General features: G+C 36.2%; 1 protein-coding gene across 1 annotated transcript; it reads left to right on the top strand.

Annotated features, from left to right (window-relative positions):
- The first annotated feature begins 113 nt into the window (after nt 1-113).
- Nucleotides 114-19,968, top strand: LOC112054479 (membrane alanyl aminopeptidase-like). The gene is made up of 16 exons (XM_052884818.1): nt 114-201; nt 1,707-1,912; nt 3,555-3,823; nt 4,735-4,890; nt 5,366-5,683; nt 6,635-6,845; nt 7,884-8,122; nt 8,616-8,805; nt 9,439-9,622; nt 10,353-10,450; nt 10,718-10,903; nt 11,758-11,945; nt 12,574-12,741; nt 15,029-15,187; nt 16,050-16,134; nt 19,733-19,968. The coding sequence occupies exons 1-16, from the start codon at nt 114-116 to the stop codon at nt 19,934-19,936; spliced, it is 2,949 nt and encodes a 982-aa protein (XP_052740778.1). The 3' UTR covers nt 19,937-19,968.
- The last annotated feature ends 2,961 nt before the right edge of the window (nt 19,969-22,929 follow it).

Below are 22,929 nucleotides of genomic sequence, written 5' to 3' on the forward strand. Positions count from 1 at the left end.
GTCTTATTGTCGTATAAACTCCTAACAGAGTCTTCTAATTAGTCCTAATTAGGAGAAATTGCTTTAGCTTTGATATTCAAACGTGCCTGTCATTTGACACTGAAACACAATCAATGTCTAAAGTACCTATCACAACCTTCAATGACGAAGGACGAAAACTGCAGCCGGTCATCGTGACAGCCTTGTACCCCTTGCTTGTATGTTAGTGACTAGTGGCGTCCACGTTGGCCTATTCACTATTTTGGTCTTTATTATTAACCTATTAAAATACGATGCGGATCTGTGGACGTCTGCCTTATGTATTTATTTATTTGGCAGAGAAACATAAGTAAATGTGAAAAGTTTTATGCGACAGAATATCAGAACTCTAAATTTGTGGTACGTCTTTACCGGTAGGGTAGTAAACAGCCACGCCCATACTATCAGACTAAATTTGATCCAGTTTAGAAATTACAAAATCCAAAAAGCGCAGTTTTAATCGACCGTCCACCAAGTGGACTGACGACATCAAGCGAGTCGCAAGGAATCGCAAGGATTCGCTGGATGGATGGCGGCTCAGGATCGTGATGTTTGGATGTCCCTAAAAAAAACCTATCTCCTGCAGCGGACGTTTATCAGCTGATATTATGATGACGATGACGATGATGATGATGATGATGATGATGATGATGTTGATGATGATGATGATGATGATGATGATGATGATGATGATGATGATGATGATGATGATGATGATGATGATGATGTTGATGATGATGATGATGACGATGACGATGACGATGACGATGACGATGACGATGACGATGACGATGACGATGACGGTGATGTTGATGATGATGATGATGATGATGATGATGATGATGATGATGATGATGATGATGATGATGATGATGATGAAAATCCTAAAATGATCGAAGTTGTGAATTGAACCCCATTGAAAATGCCAGCACTCACTTAAGATCAGTCAGCTTCCATCGAGATCTGTTTCCGGAGTAAAAAAATACTAAGGATTTTCTATATTATATCTTATCATGAAAAGATAATAATTTGTTAAAAGATATGGTTTAACGATTATGATACATCGATAACCCGAAATAATAATAATATTTTTATCGCAATAAATTGCAAACCAGTTCATTTTCCCTTTTTACAAGTAATAGTGAGGACATTTATATTGTCAGGTCAGGTATAATATTTTTCAATTTAATATTGATCTTTTTGTACCCATTTTCATTTTTATGACTAAAATAGATATGAATAATTATACCCGTGATAAAAAAATATATAACGGTTGTCCCTCCAGGCTATCCCAGAAATGTATTGCTAATTTTGAGTGTAAAGTTTTTGAACTCGCTTATAGCGACGCTGACCTCTTCTATGAAATCTTTGTTTTTGTAAAATCATTTCATGAATTCATATGGTTCAAAAGTTCTATCATAAAAATAGTAAGATTATATTGAGAATATAAGCCGTCACTAAAAATTCATCCTATTATTTTTTTTAAATTTTTTTACCAACTTTTATTAAAGGTTTTATGAGAGTTAAGGTGTTTTTTTTTATTGTTTCAGTTAATATTTTTATCCACTAACACAAACTACATTATTTATTTTATTGTACGCAATGTCAACAAATAAGAATTAACAGAATTTTTTTTTTTTTAGAAATGTCCTGGCTTTTTATTACTTTTATATGTACTACTGTCTTAGCAGTCAATGGTGATGACCCGTTTTGGATTAATGAGATTGAAGAAGTACTTGATATTGACAGAACTGTATCCAGAAATACAGATAGTCAATATCGGTTACCTACAAACGTAGTACCTTTGGAATACGATATTTATATCGATCTTTATTTCGATGAAAGACCTGATCGGCCATTTAGTTACGATGGAAGGGAAACTATTATTATTGAGGTAAAAATTTTTGTAGTAACTAATTAAATTTATCGTCGTCGTCATCAACCTATATTCGGCTCACTGCTGAGCTCAGGTCTCCTCTCAGAATGAGAGGGGTAAGGCCAATAGTCCACCATGCTGGCCTAATGCGGATTGGCAGACTTCACACACGCAGAGAATTAAGATAATTCTCTGGTATGCAGGTTTCCTCACGATGTTTTCCTTCACCGATTGAGACACGTGATATTTAATTTCTTAAAATGCACACAACTGTAAAGTTGGAGGTGCATGACCCGGACCGGATTCGAACCCACACCCTCCGTAATCGGAGGCAGAGGTCATATCCACTGGGCTATCACGGCTCATTATTAAATTATATAATTAAATTTATATCCATACTAATATTATAAAGTTGAAGTGTTTGTTTATTCGTTTGAACGCGCTAATCTCAGGAACTATTAGTCCGATTTGAAAAATTATTTCAGTGTTAGATAGCCAATTTATCAAGGAGTGCTATAGGTCAAATATTATCTCCATATTCCTACGGGAAGGTGACCACGCGGGTAAAACCACACAGCGTCAGCTAGTTTATAAAATAAAGCTAAATAATTTGTTTGTTTGCTTGAACGCGCTAATCACAGAAACTACTGGATCGGGTTGAAGAATTTTTTTTTTGGCTTTGAAGAATTTATTGAGAGAGGCAATACACTAAATAACTACGATCAATGGGAGCGGAACATCATCGGAAATGGGTCAAAACCGGAAATATTGTTTTAACAACAGCTTCCGTTGCGTGCGCTGCGTAAACAGTTAAAAGTTACACGAAAATCGTATACAACGGATTGTTTTAAGTCTATATTTTATGATTGATTTTAGTCAATCGATTCTACGTGGACGAAGTTGCAGGGGTCCGCTAGTTGAATCTAAAAGCAATAAAGACTATAATAATAATTATATAAGTAGCCTACTTTGACTGATTAAACTTTAAAGTTGTCTAGAATCTCGTGCGCAAACTTATTTCAATCACTTAAATATTGTCAAGTTGCAATGAAGAAATCTAGTATCGCTGTAAAGAGTTTGTTGAGAATATTTTTTCGGCTTTGACACGATTTGTTAGGTTTTCGTGGAAAGAGGCAATAAGAAAGATATACAATAACATTTTGCCAACAAAGTAATTTATACTTCTATTCTATATAAATAAATAAATAAATGACTTAAATATATATAGTTATAATTATGTAGGTAAATATATCTGTAGAATTCAAATAAGGAAATATTCCATAAGGTCTTTTAGTTTAAGATTAGATCTTTTAGGGGGGTAATATAATAATTGATTTTATTGCTGATTATATTAACGGCATTTATCTGAACCATAAAATAAAAGTATTACTCAGAGCAATAATAATAGTTTCATCTACCTAGAATATATTACCTATATTATATACTCGTATGTTAATACGAGTAATATCGTATTAAACAGTAACAAATATTTCATTACTTTGAACGGGAATTGAACCGAAAATTAAATAATTTAATTTTAAATTTAAATTTATTAATGGAAAGAATTTTTTCTGGCTTTTCAATAAATAATTAATATTTCATCTTAAAGATGTTAATCGAATTTGATTTAATTATTTGTTGAAATTATATTCTGTTTTAGGCTGAAGAAGAAAATGTCATGACTATAGTAACCCATGCTAATGTCGATAGCATAAGTGTTGTACAACTTACTGATAATAATGGAAATGCCTTAAATGTTAATTTCATGACGGAGCCCCAATATCACTTCCTAAAGATAAATCTACAACAACCTTTAGTGGTTGGCACAAATTACTCTTTATACATAGAATACAATAAAAAGATGAATGAGGGACCTTTAAAAAGGGGCATTTGGAGGGGATGGTACGTAGATGACGAGGGTATTGAAAGGTACGAATTACTTACTTATAATTACACAACGCACATCACTACTTTACCCCAAAGTATAGCCTCTGTTATGGGTTACATATATTACTATATTTATAATGTATATTTACACCAAGACATTAGAAATACCTATGCTCATTCATTCATTGCTCATCACACAAATATTAATAGTTATGGTAACCCACAGCCGTGGATGCATAAAACAGGGTCACTCCCCACTATCCAGTAACCACTGCGTATAAATACTAAAAACAAGTCATTTCTTTTGCAATTTTATTTATTTGATTAAAATATTTATTATAATTTAAATAGTTATTATTGTAGTTCAGCGAGTTCCAGGAGAGAAAAATTAAAGGTAATATTTTTTCTTTTCTGTGATACGAAAATCTGGTTGTGATGATAATCGGATCATATCATTAAAAAAAACACACATACAGCTGAACGTAGAACCTCTTCCTTTTTGGAAGTCGGTTAATTAAAAACGCAGAAGAACCAAAGTCACTGACATAGCTCAGGGAGTCTTGAAGTTTAAGTGGCAATGGGCAGGCCACATAGTTCGAAGAGCCGATGGATGTTGGTGCCTCAAGGTTCTGGAATGGCGACCCCGCAAAGCGCAGTGTTGGCCCACTCCCCACTAGGTGGACCGAGGACATCAAGCGGATTGCAGGAATCCGCTGGTTGCTGGCGGGTCGAGACCGTTTTATTTGGAAGTCCATACAAGAGGCCTATGTCCAGCAGTGGACTGACATCGGCTGTTAATTATCATTAAAATGTCAAAGCTATAGGAGCTATATAATTTTATGAAAATAATCGGGTTTCATTATTTTCATAAAACTATCATTATTTTGTTAAAAAACGATATTTTTGAACTTACTATGTCACTATGATTATCTACTATACTCGTATGTTTGCAGAACATACGCCGCGACACACTTTCAACCATATAACGCAAGGCAAGCTTTCCCTTGTTGGGATGAACCACTTTTTAAAGCATATTTCAAACTACACTTATCGAGACCAGCTAGTTACAATGGAATGTTCTCCAATACTGGGATAGAAAGAAGCGAAAAGTAAGTATTACACATTCAAGTTAGTTTAGTTTTGAAGAAATTAAGAAAATTGTCAGTTGTTGTGGTTGTCATGTCAAACACATGGTTTTGTCTTTTTTAACGAGTAAGGGGATTTACGCGGATTAGACAACGGGGTATCTTTTAGTTAAAAATATAGGTATCCTTTTACCTATAATTATTTTAATTATTTTAACCATTTATTAATCCTCATCATCATCATTTTTCGGCTCACTGTTGAGCATGACTTAGAATTAGAGAGCTTAAGCTAATAGTCCACCACGCTGGCGCAATGCTGATTGGCAGACTTCACACACTTAGAGAATTAAGGAAATTCTCAGGTATTCTGGTTTCCTCATGATATTTTTCCTTCACCGTTTGAGACACGTGATATTTAATGTCTTAGAATGAAATTTGAATTTTCATGTCATTAATTCATTAATCTGCCAATTTTATATGTTTTCATTATCTTTTACAGTATTGGTAATAACCGCATACGAGATCACTTCTTGACAACTCCTAGGATGTCTTCCTACTTAGTCACCTTCCTCGTCAGTGAGAGTTTCCGTGTTATTGCAAGTAATAATACCTTTGACCCACCAATACGGATCATTGGTAGATCAAACGCAGGCTTGGGCAGGCATGCTCTACAGCTATGCGTTGGAATGACGGAGTACTTTGATGAGTACTTTCAGATACCCTATTCCAAGTTACATGCTAATTTAGCGAATGATCACATCGCCTCTCCCGATTGGGCTTCAGCTGGTACTGAAAATTGGGGGATGGTGAGCTATAGGTACGTACGATATTATATGTATTATAGGTAGATTTTTTATTAGTGTCTATGTTAATCATGGTGCACACATGTTGTAAAATATGGTGCGTGATTATATTTTGTTTATATGCCTTTATCATTGTTTAATTTTTATGCTGTCTAATATGTATTTAAGTACATCTTGTTTATAAACTTAACAACTACTACTAAAGTGTTAAAGTGTTTTACAATTGTATAGAATAGACATACATTGAACCTACTAACATCGTTTTTGTCATCTCAAATTTACTTAAACTTGCATTTAAACAATTTTTGCACATAACAAACTAATTAAGTTTATCCACATAACAAACTAAATTAAAGGCTTTTTGTGTGAAATGCAATGAAGTTTTAACCGAACAAACAATGGGGATGATGACTAGATTTGAATATATTGATTTTTATGATACATTCGGGTAAATAAGGTCAATGTTAACTAATTTATACATAAAAAGCAAAGATTGCCTGGATATTTACAAAATAAATAAGATTATAAAATTTCAAAATCTATTAAATTTTTTTTATCGTAATTAGATGAAAATTCATACAGTTTTAGCTTCCTTACATTAAATGTGACAATTTTCAATAAATGAACTATAAACATAAACGCACAAATAACAAAGATATTAGTAATTTTGTTTGAACGCCCATACAAACCTAACGATCAGCGAGTCAACGACGTCACTAAATCGTACCATTTTGTATGAAGCGTTTTTCAGGGATCCGCGGCAGCGCCGTAAATCTGACCCTTTAAATCCCTGTAGCTCCTAAAGTAATGATCGCAGATACCCTGTTACTTTTACAAAATTGCTTTGCTATTAGTATACTCTTAATTTATATACAATTTAAAAAACTGTCATCATCCCTATTATATTTTGACTATCCTGCTTAATTCTACTTCAAATTATGTTTATTATTTGTATTTTTTTTCAGAGAGCTACATTTAATGGTTGATCCACGAGAAACGATCATGTCTGTCGAACATTATACAACGACGCTGATTTCACACGAACTTGCTCACAAATGTTATGCACGCAAGTTACCACCCTACCGGCAAAGACGTACCGCCAAGCGATTTAGCGTTCCGGTACGATGCTGTGTAGAAACCGAAAGGGGTGTGAATTGTCTTCGTACTCCTAACAAGTTAGCCCGCTACCATCTTAGATTACATCATCACTTACCATCAGGTGAGATTGTGGTCAAGGGCTAACTTGTAAAGAATAAAAAAGAAAAAAAAAATAAAGCTTCAATTATTCGGTTAAAAATTAAATTCACTATTAAGGTTTACAAATTCCGAGAAATAAATATAAAAAATTACGTAAGTTTTCTCATTTCTAAATTACCACAATTTCTATTGTTAACCGCTTGATTTGATTTGATTACTTTAACTTGGTCGCTAACTATGGGCCTCATAAGAAGGCTCAGAGTCACACAGCGGGCGATGGAACGAGCTATGTTAGGAGTATCTCTGCGTGATCGAATCAGAAATGAGGAGATCCGCAGAAGAACCAAAGTCACAGACATAGCTCAACGAGTTGCGAAGCTGAAGTGGCAATGGGCGGGGCACATAGTTCGAAGAGCCGATAGACGTTGGGGTCCCAAAGTGCTGGAATGGCGACCCCGCACTAGTAAGCGCAGTGTTAGCCGACCCCCCACCAGGTGGACTGACGACATCAAGCGAGTCGCAGGGATTCGCTGGATGCAGGTGGCTCAGTATCGTGATGTTTGGAAGTCCCTACAAAAGGCCTATGTCCTGCAGTGGACGTCCATCGGCTGATATGATGATGATGATGATGACTTTAACCGCTCAAGCAGATATTTTGTTGAGTTATCCACTAACACCCAAGGTAGGATGAATATATGATATCAATATCAGAGTTCATAAATTTCAATTAGACTTACTTTACGAGCACTTTCGAAACGTCAGGCAATAATATTGTTAGATAATGGTGATAATTTAAATACAGACAATGATCTGGTCAAAAACTTAAAATTAAATTTACGAGGGTTTCAAACATACTCAGCCAGGGTTTTTTGTTGGTGACCATTTTTGTTTATTTTCCAATGATATTCGAATAAGTGTCATTATAGTATTTTTGAATATCAATTAATCGTGATGATTGGAAGATATTTTGAAAATTAATTTCAATTATTTTATTTTATTTATTATTATTAATTATAGGTATTTCCGCAATACGATCTCCATGAGCACTTCAACTCTCGCTACCTACAGGCGAGTTTGTCTTTTGACTCTGGACTCTCCACCGTTCCACTGAACCATGAGGTCAACTCACCAGCGCAAGTGACTGGTCATTTTGGAACTATCAGCTATTCCAAAGGTGCTGCCTTTCTGAGAATGCTGGCTGACATGATCACTCCAGCAACTTTCCGAAAAGCTTGTCAGTACTTCCTAAACGATAAGTAAGTAATAATTAAGTTCCATAAATCGCACTGATAGACTGTAGCTATTTTATTATTCAATGTTAAGTATATATCTTGGTATTATTAGTTGAATATAGCGTTGTTGGTCCAGTGGCTAGCCCATGTGTCTTCTGATCACAATGTACTAAGTTCGAGTCCTGGGTTTTTTTCAGTAATCTGGGAAATTTTCAGTAAAAAATTCATTTTGGAGTTAGAAAGTTTGTGGTGTTACGCCCACTCGCTGAATATCACCTTAAGCTGTTGGTTCCGGTCATTATCGTTGACATAATCAGATAGTGAAATAATACTGAAATAAGCCTGGCAGGCTTTGGGTTATAACTAAAGTTCTGAGCTCTATTGAAATAGCTTTATTGACTGGTCTATATTCTTAAACAAATTAGTGGGCATTCGAAATTTAAATAGGTGTTCAAATATAACTAAAACAAAAAAATCTAAAAGCTATATAATATTTCATGCAAATTATTTATTTCAGCATGTACGAAGCAACCGATCAATACGATTTATTCAGAGCGTTTGAAAAGGCTGTGAACGAGGATGGCACCTTGAGGGAGTACGACAATTTCAACTTCGAAGAGTTCTATCGCGTTTGGGTGAACGAGCCAGGTTATCCACTGCTAACCGTCAACGTGGACCATGGGACCGGCGTTATTAGTTTAAGTCAAGTAATAAATTTTGCATATCAGAGCATAATGCTGATGTATTTGAAAATAATTTTCAAGTGCATTTGATCACTCAACATCACTGTGTTGGCACCGCCTTCAAAGTGATCAGATGTTATTTTTCGCTTTTTAGTTTATTTTTGTGATTTCAAAAGACGGTTATTTTTTTTGTTAAAAAGTTTTTATCAAATATTGCGTCTCGTACTAAGCTTCATAATTATATTAAGCTAGTATTACTATGAAAATGAAAATGAAATTTATTGCTATAAATTAAAGTCTCTTTACAATTGGTGCTTTACAATTTAGTTTGAAAAACCTGTATCTCAGAATACTCGCTGTTCCTGCTTAAATTAAAACTGATATTTAAGTAATCATAAAAAATATAGGATTAACAGAAATTAAAACTATGTCTCGTTACTATCCAAACTTAATGCAAAGCGATTCAGCTGGCTTATTTGATGCCACATAGAAACTATCAAAAACATGGACAGAATTAACTTGTATCTCTTCCAAGTCAACTTACTTTTACCTTTTACCCAAGACTGAATTAGCAATTAATATCAGATGAGACCGCAAGCGCGGGCTGCTTGCCATTTAATAGAATAAAAGTCTTAATAAAATTGTTTTGCATTTCAGGAAAGATTCTTTATTAGCCCATCTGCACCACCTACTGAGCAAATCTACCCCATACCAATAACGTATTACATGAAGTCCAATGAAACTTTAAAATTGAAACCGTCTTATATGATGAGTAATAAGACTTTAACAATCCAAAAGAATCCAGGGGCAGAGTGGATCATTTTTAACGTTTTACAACACGGTGAGTGATTATTACTCATTTATTAATATTGCTATTTTTAATACAGCTATATTACCCACTTAACAATTATACAATACATAATATTACTTGTCTGTTTTTTGTCATGTGGGGCCACATGACAAAAAACATTATGGCCTCCTCCATCCTTTTCCATCTTTTCCTATCTTAGGCATATGCATCCAGTTTTTTCCTGTTTTTATTATATTACCGATACATCTCTTCTTCTGTCTTCCTACATTTCTTTTGCCAATTGGGCGCTGCCATTTAGTTATTTAGTATGTCCATCCCACTTCTACTACTAGTCTACTACTTACTACTTACTAGCCTATCTTAATGTCGTTCTACAGATCTAGGCCTTTAAAGCATGGACCCAATGCGAGTTGGCGATATTGGGGTCATAATTTGTTACTTTCAGCACCACACCTACAATGCGGGTTGGCGATATTGGGGTTATAATTTATAAATTTCTTTATTATTATCAGATGTTAATGATAATGACCAGGACCGACTACTTTTCAGCTACTTTTTGACAGTAGTCGTTAAAGAAGTCCGCCAACCCGCATTGGAAGAGCGTGGTCAGTGCATATGCCAAAAAAAGACTGATGGCTGGTCCTATAATTGGCCGTTATAATAGGCTAATAATGATGATACTAGTGAATGTCTTAGTCCAGCAGTGAAGTCCATCGGCTGGTAAAGAAAGGCCGCACATAACTTACGATTTGTTCAACAGGACATTACCGGGTCACCTACGATAATGCCACTTGGAATTTAATATCAGATGCTCTTTTTAATTCTCCGAACACAATTCATCATTTAAACCGTGCCCAAGTAAGTAGTGTTCGCCAGGTATCTTATTTTATGAACTTGAGCTTCAAGCTAGTAACGCCAATTTCAGATTTATACAATTATTAACTAAAATATTTTAAATGGCCGAAAACTTGATGATCATGAATGATGATAATCATTATCATAATTTTTACAAATTTTTGTTAATATTTTAACTTTTGCAATTTTATTTTAGCAGGGTTCACAATTAAGGGTTTCAAGTATTTTTATAATATTTTTTAAAGGATGTTTTAATTGCATTAATTACAGATTGTTGACGACGTATTTGCTTTGATGCGATCTGAAAGAATGTCTTACTATTTTGGCTTCAACATACTTAAGTTTCTTCGACAAGAAACCAATTACCACGTTTGGAATGCAGCTATCAGTGGTTACTCTTTCTTTTTAAACAGATTTCGACAGATCCATATTTACGATAAATATGGCGATTTCCGCGTAAGTAAATTGATATTTGTCGTTATTGTCTCAATATTGTCATATTAAAGTGTAAATGATTATTAGAAACCAAAATATACTTGAAATTGAATTGCGCTATACGAATGTGTAGGTATTTAGTTTTAGATTTTTAATTGTATTGTAAAAATTATATTATGCAAAATAAAAATATACCCTTTATAGTTTGCTGTGCTCTTTTCGAAACAAGTTGCGTTTGGAACTTTGAATTTAAGTTTTCGATTTCAATTATCACCAATAAATCATGACTTTGACTTTTTATATGTGACACTATCAATGACATAATCACCTTTATTATCATTACGCGTTTCATATAGAATCATTTGCAAAAAACGGGCACTGTTGTGGTAATCTGAAATAAATGAGGATAAAATGTTTTCAATTAATTAGATACTAGGTCTACTGTCAGAGGTACCTACATGTAGAATAAATTTGTACGTGTTCTAAGTAAGCCCACTTCCATCGTAGACTGAATCTTCACTTAACGTCAGCCCTTACATTCTATAAAGTTACAGCGATGCATCCCATAGAAATAAAGTTCAAATTCTAATACAACTTGTAATAGGCGAATATTATATAGACGAGTACAAAATAGCGAAATCACATCCCAGGTGACATCGCAGCCAGGGGCTATTAGATAGATGGTTTAAATCTGTTGTTTATAAGTTCTTACAAGAGATATATCCAGCAGTTGAACGTTTATCAGCTGGTAACGATGATATTGAATGATCTGAACTTCCATACCTGGATGTCAATGAGTTGTTACGTCTTACTACACAACTAATGTTGCGCCCGAGAGACAGAAAAAAAATTACAAATGATGCATTTTTTTCTAGAATTATGTGGTAAATAGCATGGATACAGTGATTGCAGCAGTTGGTTATGACCCCAAGCTAGGGGAAACAGTCACTGAAAGCTTGCTCCGTCAAGAAGTGTTAAATTTTGCGTGCGATCGTGGACATAGAGGTTGTATGCTGGACTCAGAAGAAAAGTTCAATAAAATGATATCTGATAGTCGCCATTGGTATGTTTTTGTGAACATAAAAGCTAAAGATTCTATAAGTAGAAATTCTTCCACAGTTGGAGAAATGTTAACTATCTTTTTATGAAAGACCTATGCAAAAAAATTTTGTAGGTTTACCAAATTACCCTCCAGGTCATCACTGCAACTTTTCGCTAGGTTTGAGTACAAATTATTCTAAATGTATTTTTTGAAAATTTTCATTAAGAGGTTTCTCTAACTATTGGTTCAAATTGTAAAGGAAATCCCATTTTTTAAGATTTTTCAAATTCTACTGGTCTAAATCGGTAAAAGTGTTTGACGAAGTTTAAAGTTGGTTGTTGGTGAAGTCTTAACATTCAAATCGGATAAGTTATTCAAAAGTTGGTTTGGTTCGAGAGGGTTACAAATACACTCAAACACATTAACTTTAATTGTATCACAGAAGTTTGGATGTCTGATAATATGATGCTAGTCAATGGATATTTCATTAAGCTAAATGATGACGAGAGACAAAAGATACAGAACTATTTTAAACTTAATTTATATCATCTTTAATTTTGTTATTTTAATGAAACCTAGAAATCATGGCTTTAACTTAAATTTTCAATTGTTTTCTTCATTTTTGTTACAACTTTTGTTAAATTTACAGGGTTGATTCACGTATACGTCGCCATGTTTATAAAATGGGGGTACGAGGTGGATACCAGGAGCAATTTAACTTTTTAATGAACCGGTTCAAATCATCCAATATTGCTAATGATCAACTTGAAATGTTAAGGGGACTTGCTTCCACAATATCCCCTGTGTTACTGACAAGGTCGGTAGAACTTACGTTTGCTCTTTCATCATTTCGCAAATTATTGATGCTATGATACTAATGTTATGATTAGTATGATTAGTATGACTACAAGATATCTACATGGCATCTCAGACCAATTATTGTATAGGACCAGCCTCGCTAGACATTACTTTTCTGTCAAAGTATATGATCAACGATCTAATGCGATTATAAAAACTGTCCCTATAGAATCGATCTTTAATAGTTGTAATCGTGTTCGTCGGTTAAAGACCTCCGTAAAAATACCTTTTTGTGCAATTGAGTTGTGTAAAAGACGGGCAAAAACCGTTCTTTACTATAAAATATATACCAAATCTAAGCTCGTTTTCTTCAGAAAATGAAAGACAATTTTGTTCGTGACTGTGAGTGCGATACAGGTCCTTCTATAATTGGTCTGAGACATGGCATACCCCGCGCCCGAAGTGACTGCTAAACAAGACGAAACGTATGGCCCGGCAGGCGTTGTGCCTCTTCTTTTTAAATCTCTGATATATTTTCTGTACTCTAATATGTAAACACTACTATAGTCGTATATATAAGCTTTTCTCTTGAATCACTATCTATTGCTGCAACTGCATTAAAATCTGTTGAAGATTTAAGCGAACATACAGCGGAAACGACTCAATTTTTATTCAACTGCGTCAAAAGTAGGGTCATGGTTTTTGAGCGTATGTATGTATGTAATATGTTTGTATGTATACATATGTATGTGTTCAGGCTCGTCCTTCAGCGCAAACAGCTGGACGGATTTTGACATCATTGAGTTTGTCAGAACTGAGGTAGTGACAAGCTATATAAATTTTCAAAATGGCGTCCGTTAATGAAAAAAGTTATCTAAACTATTTATTGATAATATACTAGTGGATGCCCGCGACTTCCTCCGCCCTTAGATCTCTTTAATCCAGCCCGCGCGCTGTTCCGTTCTTATTGGACCTCTACTATCTATAAAGTACCTCCCTGCCAAATTTCATCTTTGTACGTCAAGCGGTTTTTGAGATTTGGTGAGGAATAAATAGCCTTTCGCATTTATAGTATAATAAGATAATAATATTAATAGTAGTATTTAAAATTAATTGTCAAATTAGGTCAATTCGAGTTAATTTATATTAAAAATAATATATTTTTAATTATTATTTTGTTAATTAATGAACTCATTTTTAGTATTACTATATAAGATTATTAGCTATTTTTTTCAATTCCGTCACAGATACATAACAGATTATTATACCGCCAATTTATATCAACTTTCTATGGTATATAATGATTTATTTATTTTTCTATCATTCGCGAAAATTCGACGAACCCATGCGTCGACGTCACCCAGGTCCGACAAAATACTCTCTACGTACGTTTCACCCCGAAACCGGAGCATCCTCAGGAGATGTTGACTTTACAACCTGCAATTGCACTTTTTCGCGGATGATAGCAAAATAAATAAATCATTATAATTATAATCATGATGAACTTCCGCAAAGTAACGCCTGCTTCTATCCAACTTTCTATGTAACTCACCACGTAATTGTTGCGACATTTGCGCTAAATTCACACTGGCTGTTTAAAAGCTCACATGGACGCAGCATTTTTTTTTAATTAGTTAGTATATTTTTACATAAAACCCTTCACAACTGGCAGCAGTTCTATTAAAGTTCATTCCGGCCCTTAGGTGGAAAGTAATTTGTATGAGTTATTCCCTTTCTATGGAGGGAAGCAGCATTTTCCACCCAATAATCAGATCAAAACAACACGACAACCGAGTATGAGAAACAATAAATACTCTATGGTTCTGCAGGCAGTGATAAACAATACTTTATTATATACGGGTAAAAATTGATCAACCGTAACTGTGTGCCTAGTAGGAGTTTTCAAACTGTTACTATCAAGGTGGGTACAGATTGGAGCAATACAACATGTAATGCAACATGCAATGCAGGTAAGGCATGAGATTACATTACATGTAGCATTGTACCAATCTGTACCCACCTTTACGTTGACGTTTACGCAAATTTATATGGAACTGGAACAGGTGTCCAGTAGTGCCACTAGATGGCACTGTTACAATTCCTCAGAAATTCGCGTTTACGTTACGTGACTGTAACAGTATCAAACTGCCACTAGGCCCTCTGTTTGTCACCGGATGCGGCAGTATAAAGTTTATAGTTAGAATTTTATAAAGATGTTAGTTATGTACTTTTTTTTCTCTTTTTCATTAAGGGTTTTTATTTTTATAATAATATGTTTTATATTATGTAATGATTTTCCGTTTAAGATATCTGGAGATGACTTTGGACAAAGTGGTGCGATATCACGATAAAGTCACTGCTTTTAATTACGCTCTCCTTGCCAGCACTATGGAGACTCCACATACGCTTACGATGATTCATGTGTTTGATTTTGTTAAAAACAATATCGATGCCATAAGAAAAGCGTAAGTATTTAGAGGCACCGATGAATCATCATCATGATCATCATCATCATCATCATCATCATCATCATCATCATCATCATCATCATCATCATCATCATCATCATCAACCGATTGACGTCCACTGCTGGACATAGGCCTCTTGTAGACTATTCTGTGTTTTATTATATGTCTTTGGTAGAAACCAACTTTGCGTATTTTTGGAGGAAAGTGAAACAACACGAAGTTTGCAATATCTTTTAATGGCACAATATATTTGTTTGTGATATCTTATAATGGCACAATATATACAGTGTCTGTATGTCTTACTACTTCATCATCATCATCATCATCATCATCATTATTATCAAACCATATTCGGCTCACTGCTGAGCACGAGTCTCCTCTCACTTACTCAGAATATACTACTTCTATACAAATTATATGATTAATTTACGTCATACTTGAATATGCTTACAAGTATGAGCGAGATATTTTGTGGGTCGTGAAACCCGTTGACCTAAACAACTATTCTAAACATACAATGTTCTCTTGGTTTGCTCAAACTATAAAAAGTTATGCGTGGTTTCACTTTACAATCGGTATTATAATCATCCGCCTTCCTACCTTAAGTATTAGATTTTCTCTTCCAAATTTATATGTGACCAATTTTAAAGTTAGAATTGAACCCTTTCTAATGAAAAAAAAATTATCAAAATCGGACTACTGAGTAAAAAACTACGCGTGTTCAAATACATGAAAAAATATATAGACGTCGAATCGTAAACCTTTTCAAAATTCGTATTTTTATAGAGGAGCACGTTAATCCATATAATCATTCAGATAGTATTTTCTCTATAATTTTAATAGTACACATTATTTGCAGGTACACTGAAGATAGCCCCCCTAATCCAGTTCATACAATACTTTCCAATATGGCATCTTACATGTACGAACAACAGTTAGAAGAGGTTTGTGTAATTTAAATAAATATTATCACACGTATCTGCGTGAATACTCAGTATACGTTTTATTGCATGTAGCCATGTGGCACGTCGATTCTCTTTCTACAAACGCTTCGAAAACTAAAAAAATTTAATTTATGAGAATGACAGATCAGTGTGCCTAGTGGGAGTTTTCAATATTTTCATTCTGTTACTAATGCGTTGACGTAAATGCGAATTTATATGTAACTAGCTAACGCCGCGCGGTTTCACCCACGTGGTTCCCGTTCCCGTAGGAATACGGGGATAATATATAGCCTATAGCCTTCCTCAATAAATGGGCTATCTAACACTGAAAGAATTTTTCAAATCGGACCAGTAGTTCCAGAGATTAGCGCGTTCAATCAAACAAACAAACTCTTCAGCTTTATTATATTGATGAGGGGGTCATCTCCTTCCGAGAGTGTCGGGTGAGGGGGTACGGGCCTCGAGGCTTTGCCTCCTTGCCCGAGTAAGACGCAGGGGAACTTGCTCCCCCGGTGATTTCTTCCAGCCCCTTTCGGGGCTGAGGCATCTTGTCCTATGAGTTGAATTTTTTATTTATTATTGTCCTTCAGCGCGGCGATGTCTTGTCTGGTGCTTGCGTCATTTATATCGTCGTCTCCGCTGCCTCCGGTGCCTACGTCTTCTGAGATGGCCATTTGTAGAAGCTCACGAGGTAGAGGACGCCCATTTGGTGGTCTTTCGCAGTGCGGTGCTATACCATGTAGATGAATGTGCGGTCCGTTATCCGCTCGCGCGAACATTCGGCGCGCTAGACCTCGGACGAACTCCTCCACGGAGGGCGTCCTGGTGTCACGGTGAATGATGTCATTTCTGACGTACCTCGGAGCTCCTGTGGCAAGGCGCAGGCATTTGTTCTGCTGAATCTGCAGTCGCTGTTTTTGGTATGCGGAGCACAGCGCGTACCATGCAGGAGCCGCATACGTCAATCGGGAACGAACATAGGTGCTGATGATCCTCAGCTTGGCCCTCAGTGGTAGGCGGGATGTTAGGACTTGGTACAGTATCAACTTGGCCGCCGCAGCCTGACACACGGTGTGATTAACCATGTGGGCCATTGTCAGGTTGGCATCAATGGTGCATCCCAGGTAGCGGACTGAGGTCAGCCATCCTATGTCCTGTCCCCGTAGTTTAAGTTGACGTAACGGCTTCCGGACGCCGAACAGTATGGCGGCCGTCTTCCCCACGTTAACGGCCATTCTCCACTTGTCCAGCCATTCGGGAAGCAGATCCAGCAGGCGCTGCATTTTGTTGGTGGCGACGATTTGGTGGAAGGACGATGCAAGATACGCACTGTCGTCAGCAAATAGCGATAGCAGCACGTCTTCCTCCCCCTCGCGCAGATGGTCGGCGAGGGTAGGGATGTCGTCCGTATAAACAGCATATAGGCACGGCGACCGGCCCTGTGGTACTCCTGCACATATTGGACGTGGTAGGGAATCCGCGTCCTCCACGGAGACGTAGAAAGTTCGACCCTCTAGGTAGGACGCCACGAGTCGCACGAGCGCTGGCGGCACGGTGGTGTTGGAGAGGAGTTTCGCCAGGAGGCCAGCATGCCACACACGGTCGAAGGTCTTCTCGATGTCTAGGAAGACCCCGACAGTGCAGTGCCCTCTGTTCTTTTCACTGGCGATATGATGGAGTCCTCGTGCCAGCTGGAGCGTTGTGGAGTGGCTGCTGCGGAAGCCAAACTGCTCATCCCGCAGTTTGATGTAGGGGAGTATCCTTCACAGCAGCAGGCGCTCGAACAGCTTGGCGATGTGCGGCAGTAACGTAATGGGTCGGTGGTTCTCGGGGCGTCTTCGATCTTTTCCTGGTTTGGGGATGGTGATGACTTTTCCCTTTTTCCACGTCTCCGGAAAGTGGGCGGTGCGGAGTGCCCCGTTGAAAATTCTGGTCATTGCAACTAGAGCTTTTCTGGGCAGCTGTTGAATGGCGGCGATCGGGATCCCGTCGTATCCAGCCGCTTTTCTCTTAGGGAGATGTGAGATGGCTCTTTTTAATTCCGACGGGGAGATGTAGTGCTCTCCCAGAAGCGGTGGGAGTTGAGAGGACAGGAACTCTTGCATGTGTTGGTCAATCGCCGCAATGTGGTTGATTGTTGCCGTGTCGGATGCCGGTACGTTCGGGGTAAATTGTTTTTATTATATTAGTATAGATTGAAACAGTTGTGCAGTAGTGCCACTAGATGGCGCTGTTTCAATTCCTTAGAAATTTGGGTTTACGTTAACGCGATAGTAACAGTATCAAACTGCTACTCGGCCCTTCGATCGACAACTTGATCACGTGACCTGTCGAAAGCAAATGTCATTTCCATATTTTTTTAATTTTTGAAGTGTTTATAGAAAAAAAAAAACATACATACAGCCGAACGTAGAACCTCCTCCTTTTTGGAAGTCGGTTAAAAACGACGTGGCACATGGCAGTAGTATTGGTGCTAGGCATACCACTTTATATCGACATAGCCGTTCAGCAGTATGCTTAATTGTCTAGCAGACGAAATGACAACCAATGTTGGCGGAGCAGTTCAGGTATTTCCGGTTACACCGCCATTGGTTGAAAATTGTCTATTTCTCTTCACTATTAATTCGTTGGTTGGTGTTAGCGCTACAGAAGAGTAAATTAAGCCCGGATCCGGATACTATTATTACTTAAATCTGAACCTGCTAACTCGCATTGGATCAACAAGGTGGTTTTAGCTCAAATTGCGTTTATATAAGAGAAAGCAAAAATGTAACCTGGATCATACAACATCACAAATAAAGTTTGAGACGTTGTTTGGAATGATTTTTGGCTGGTGGGACGCTTCGGCCGTGGCTAGTTACCACCCTACCGACAAAGACGTACCGCCAAGCAATTTAGCGTTCCGGAACGATGTCGTGTAGAAACCGAAAGGGGTGTGGATTTTCATACTCCTCCTAACAAGTTAGCCCGCTTCCATCTTAGATTGCATCATCACTTACCATCAGGTAAGATTGTATTCAAGGGCTAACTTGTAAAGAATAAAAAAAAAAGATTTCTGGATTTATTCAACCGACTTACCAATACATAACCACCTTATCTGTGAGCGTTGTGGGCTATATTTCATCCCGTTTTCAAACAATAACGTATGCGGATGAAGCCGTGGAGCGTCTTCAATAACAGCTGATGGACGTCTATTGCTGGGTATAGGTCTATTGCTTGGATTTTCAATCACCACGGTTACAAGCAGCCAACATACAGCGACACCCTTCAACCCGTTTTATAAACCGAATACATCAAACGGGTCAAAAGCGCAGTGGTAGCCGACCTTCCTCTACTAGGAAGGTCGGCTACCACTGCGCTTTTGACACTGCGCTTTTTGGTGCGAGGTTTCCACCTTGGGACCCCAACAATCCAACATTCATCGGCTCTTCGAACTATATCCCCTAACCACTGCCACTTTTGCTATGCTAATGACTTCTGCAGATCTCCTCATTTCTGATTTGATAACGCAGATAAACTGTAAGCAGCCAATTAGCTTTAGCTGTTTGATTAATTTGATTTTGCTATTTACACCTGTTTTTAATTTTTACTTCTACAGTATGAGGACTGGCTTTGGAGTACTCAGAATAACACCGCACAATTCAACACCGCTTTGTCTGCTATAAAGAATGCTAGAAATAATATAGCTTGGGCCGAAAAGAATATAGATATAATCGTAGACGCTGTAGGCGATGGACCTCCTCCAGCGATTTTGTCATCTATTTTACTGATAGCAATGTTTATCTTTGCAATCATTGCTTGAATATCTCTATCAAGTATATTTTTCATAATATTTGTTTTTTGTACTGTACTGTAGATTAAATTTACGTATCGAAACTACTAGATGAAGTTGTAGTTAATTAATTTTTTCATTCGTCAATTAAATCATCATTTTCAAATCATTTAATGTTTGCATTATTAGAACTTAAATGACCCTCCTAGCCAACCAAAATCTTAAATAATAATAATAATTATAGTTCTTCTTTGTTGAATATTTATAATTATAATTTTCTATAAAAATGTTGCATTTTATTTTGTAACTTAATATTTTTTGGATTTTCATTATACAATTTAGTCCATGTGGCTTGAAATCATGAGATCGTGGGTTTGAGCCCTGGGTCAGGCTTTGAAGTACTGAGCTTTACTTCGTCCTAAGAAATTTTCAGTAAAATACTCAGCTCCTCCAACATGGGTTCCTAGTATTACAAGCTCGTGCCTCGGCAAGCACGTAAAAATCTTATAATGATTGATATATTATAGTCAAATATTCTAAGCACGTCAAACCTGGATCGATGGGTCTTAGCGCCATATCCCTTCTCCTAAGGAGGAAGGTATGGCCATGTAGTATGCCGTTAAAATAAGGTAAAAAAACAGTTTATGACGATATTGTTCGCAAAAAAGAAAATCGAGCAACGTCACTCAGAACCTTAGAAACCCTATTTGAGTTTTTGCTGGGAATATAAACGAATTAAAAATAAATTTATTGATCATTGTTTGTAATAATCTATTCATAACGGCCTGTTTCTATTTAATATTTTAATTATTTCATTGTTTCTTGTATTTGATGTAAACTATTTTTGAAATAAATTATATTGTGCAATATCTAAACCTTTTATTGTAATGTATGCAATGTATATAGAAAGACTGCTGGTTTGTTAGTCCACGTTGTCTGACGGCCTCCGTGGCGCAGTGGTATGCGCGATGGATTTACAAAACGGAGGTCCTGGGTTCGATCCCCGGCTGGACCGATTGAGATTTTCTTAATTGGTCCAGGTCTGGCTGGTGGGAGGTTCGGCCGTGGCTAGTTACCACCCTACCGACAAAGACGTACCGCCAAGCGATTTAGCGTTCCGGTACGATGTCATGTAGAAACCGAAAAGGGTGTGGATTTTCATCCTCCTCCTAACAAGTTAGCTCGCTTCTATCTTAGACTGCATCATCACTTACCATCAGGTGAGATTGTAGTCAAGAGCTAACTTGTAAAGAATAAAAAAAACGTTGAATTTTCTCAATATCTACACTCTACATATCAATATAATTGGAGCGTCTGTCTTTGATTTTTAAATCTAAAATGTCTTGACTGTTGGTCCAGAGTAATGTCTTTAACAGCTGCACCGATTTTAATAAGAATTTTAGGATAAGGAGGTGGTGCGTTTATCAAGAAACACTGATTTCAATGCTTGTAAATTGATTGACATTGTTTAGTAAAAAGACAGGCTACTTTTTTTCGTAAAAATAAAAGTCGACGGTTAATATAAGGAAAGTTATAAATAAATAGTTAGAATTTCAAAATATCTAAAACAAATAGCTGGCTACCAAATGAATATACCCTTTATAAGAGTGTACTTATTAAATATTTATAAACAAAATGTATAAACTATAATTTAATCTGGTAATTTAGAGTGATTGAGCAATAATTGTCAGATAAGCATAGATTAATTAACAGATCAACAATACGCAATTAAAGAAATACATATCTAATACTTGTATGAAATCTATTGTGATATCAGATAAAATGTACTTCACAATATTTTCTGACTTTGTAATGGATTAAGATAAGTGAAGTAATAGAATATTAATTGATTGAAAATATTACAAAAAGCTTAAGTTTACTCCTAATATTAGCTATGCAAATCAAGTCCACGTGAAATGAAGGCAAGAATACCTACCAGTGGAGCCACGGTGAAATCTATATTTATAAAAGAAAGTCGTGTTAGTTTCTCCACTTATAACTAAAGAACGGCTGAACCGATTTAGCCGAAAATTGGCAGGGAGGTAGTTTAGAGCCATGAGAAGAACATAGGATACTTTTTATATAAAAAAATAATAAAATAAAAGTCGGGTTTTCCTTCCTGATGCTATAACTCCAGAACGCACGAACCGATTTCCACGGTTTTGCATTCGTTGAAAAGGTCTCGGGCTCCGTGAAGTTTATATCAAAGAAAATTCAGGAAAAATTTCAACGAAGGGTAGGGGTAGGGTAGAGGTAGGGTAGAGGTAGTTGAAAGTTTACATCGAGTTTCACTCGCTAGTATTATATAAAAAATGATTTCGAGTTTTATTATCAACTTTAAGATCATCATATTATTATCACGTTCCTCATCAGTCTTAGAAAATAGGATTTAGCGTTTAAGCGTACAAAGCTCATTGGCAAGCTTTGGAGCCTTTGGGCACAATGTTTTCGATTCTGTATCAATCAAATATTTTCGAAAGCGAAAACTACTAAGAATATAATAAGACTGGCGATAGTACCAAGTTTGTAAAAAGGTCCTACTTGCGAAAATTTAAAAATAATATTGTTGGATGAAAGTAAAAAAAAAATTAACAAAAAAATTGAACCGATATCACAAAAATAAACTAAAAAGTACAATGTTATTTTTCGCTTTTTAGTTTACTTTTGTGATTTTGAAGTCGGTTAATTTTTTTTTCTATCTTTAGTGTGTGCTAGCATAGTAAATGAATGCGTGAGGCGCATTCATGCGGGCAATTTGTTATTTTAATTTTAACACGAAAAAATTTTTGAAAATTAAATGGAATCCAATCCAATCCAATCTGGAAGTATACTCTTTCAAACAAAAAAAAGAATTTTTAAAATTGGTTAAGAAATGACGAAGTTATGAATTAACAAACATTAAAAAAAATACATACGCGTCAAATTGAGAATCCTTTTTTTGAAGTCGGTTAAAAATACAAAGTATCGCTCGCTATTGACATTGTCAATAAATAATAAGCACGTGTTGGATATATGAATATGAT

The sequence above is a fragment of the Bicyclus anynana genome, chromosome 12 (assembly GCF_947172395.1).
Source record: "Bicyclus anynana chromosome 12, ilBicAnyn1.1, whole genome shotgun sequence".
Classification (NCBI taxonomy): Eukaryota; Metazoa; Arthropoda; class Insecta; order Lepidoptera; family Nymphalidae; genus Bicyclus; species Bicyclus anynana.